Source organism: Aplysia californica, unplaced genomic scaffold (assembly GCF_000002075.1).
Source record: "Aplysia californica isolate F4 #8 unplaced genomic scaffold, AplCal3.0 scaffold00003, whole genome shotgun sequence".
NCBI classification, from domain to species: Eukaryota; Metazoa; Mollusca; class Gastropoda; order Aplysiida; family Aplysiidae; genus Aplysia; species Aplysia californica.
Genome location: NW_004797273.1, coordinates 2227971 through 2229244, shown reverse-complemented (window position 1 = coordinate 2229244; position 1274 = coordinate 2227971). Strand labels below are relative to the sequence as shown.

The window sequence follows — 1274 nt, the reverse complement described above, 5'->3', positions numbered from 1 at the left end:
GATAATAACAATTGCAACAACATCAGTAGCAACTACAACATCAAATGAACGACAACAACATCAGTAACAACATCAATATAACAACAGCGACAATTACAACAACAACAGCGATAACAACAACAACAACAACAACAATAATAACAGCAATAATAATAATAACAACAACAACAGTTGCAGCAACAACAATAATAACAACAACAACAACATAAGCAATAACAACAGTAATAACAGCAACAACAACAACAACAACAACAGCAATAACAACAGCAATAATAACAGCAACAACAACAACAGCAACAACAACAACAACAACAACAGCAACAACAACAACCAACTACAACAATAACAACAACCACAACAACAACCACGACCCCCTGTCAGCCATGACCGCCCGTGTTGTCCACCACCCCCTCCCCCCTCCTCCTTTTCTCCAGGTGACTCAGATACAGAGCGCGGCCACAAACCCCCCCACCCCCGGACCTCCCCCCCACCCCACAAATACCCGGCCCTCCCACAGATCGCCCCCGACACCGCCCACTTGCATCCTTCTGACGATAACGCGCGAAACGACCCGTACGGCCAAAGGCCATCAACACAAGCACCGCATGACCCCTACCACAGACAACACGATCACAAACACGACCCGTACAATAACAACACACAACAACAACAGCAACAGCAACAACATCCGTACGCCGACCCTTACGGTAGCAACATCAACACAGACACGTATAGAAAAAGTCACGCGGACGGCGACCCCCACCAATACTCGCGGAAAAACATCGCGTACAGCGACGAGGACCTAGCCAATGAGGCATTCGGCAGGCCTCCCCCGCTACAGGACTACTTGTCCGACAAGACAGGCGCTCCTCGCGACGGACAGCCAGACACGCAGACTGCTACCCAATCATACCACGCCTCCGACCCTATGCCCCGCCCCCTGGGCGAGCGAAGCCCCTCCCCCAGAAGTAAAGCCAGCCCTACTCGGTCAGCAGAAAAGGGCAGAGAGCGTCGTCATGACGACGACAGCGGAGTGGCGGGACTGACGCCGGAGGAGGAGTACAACAGGAGGAATAGGGAGGAATACGATAGCGTGATGAGGTGAGTATGGGGAGGGGAGGAGGGAGGGAGGGAAGGGGAGGATGAGTACAACCGGAGAAATAGGGAGGAATACGATTACGTGATGAGGTGAGTGTATTGTATAAAGGGGGAGGGGGAGGGGAGGGAGCGAGAGAAGGAGGGAGGGAGTGGAGAGGAAAAGGAGTACAACAGGA

At 51.6% G+C, this 1274-nt stretch overlaps 1 protein-coding gene across 1 annotated transcript in view; it reads left to right on the top strand.

Moving 5' to 3' along the window:
* LOC101852658 (zinc finger CCCH domain-containing protein 13) overlaps positions 1–1274 on the top strand; it is a gene marked incomplete in the record, with an annotated part of 78502 nt that overhangs the window by 49612 nt on the left and 27616 nt on the right. The window contains 1 exon segment of the mRNA XM_035968254.1: positions 435–1101. Within this exon segment, the coding sequence (XP_035824147.1) occupies positions 435–1101 (667 nt within the window).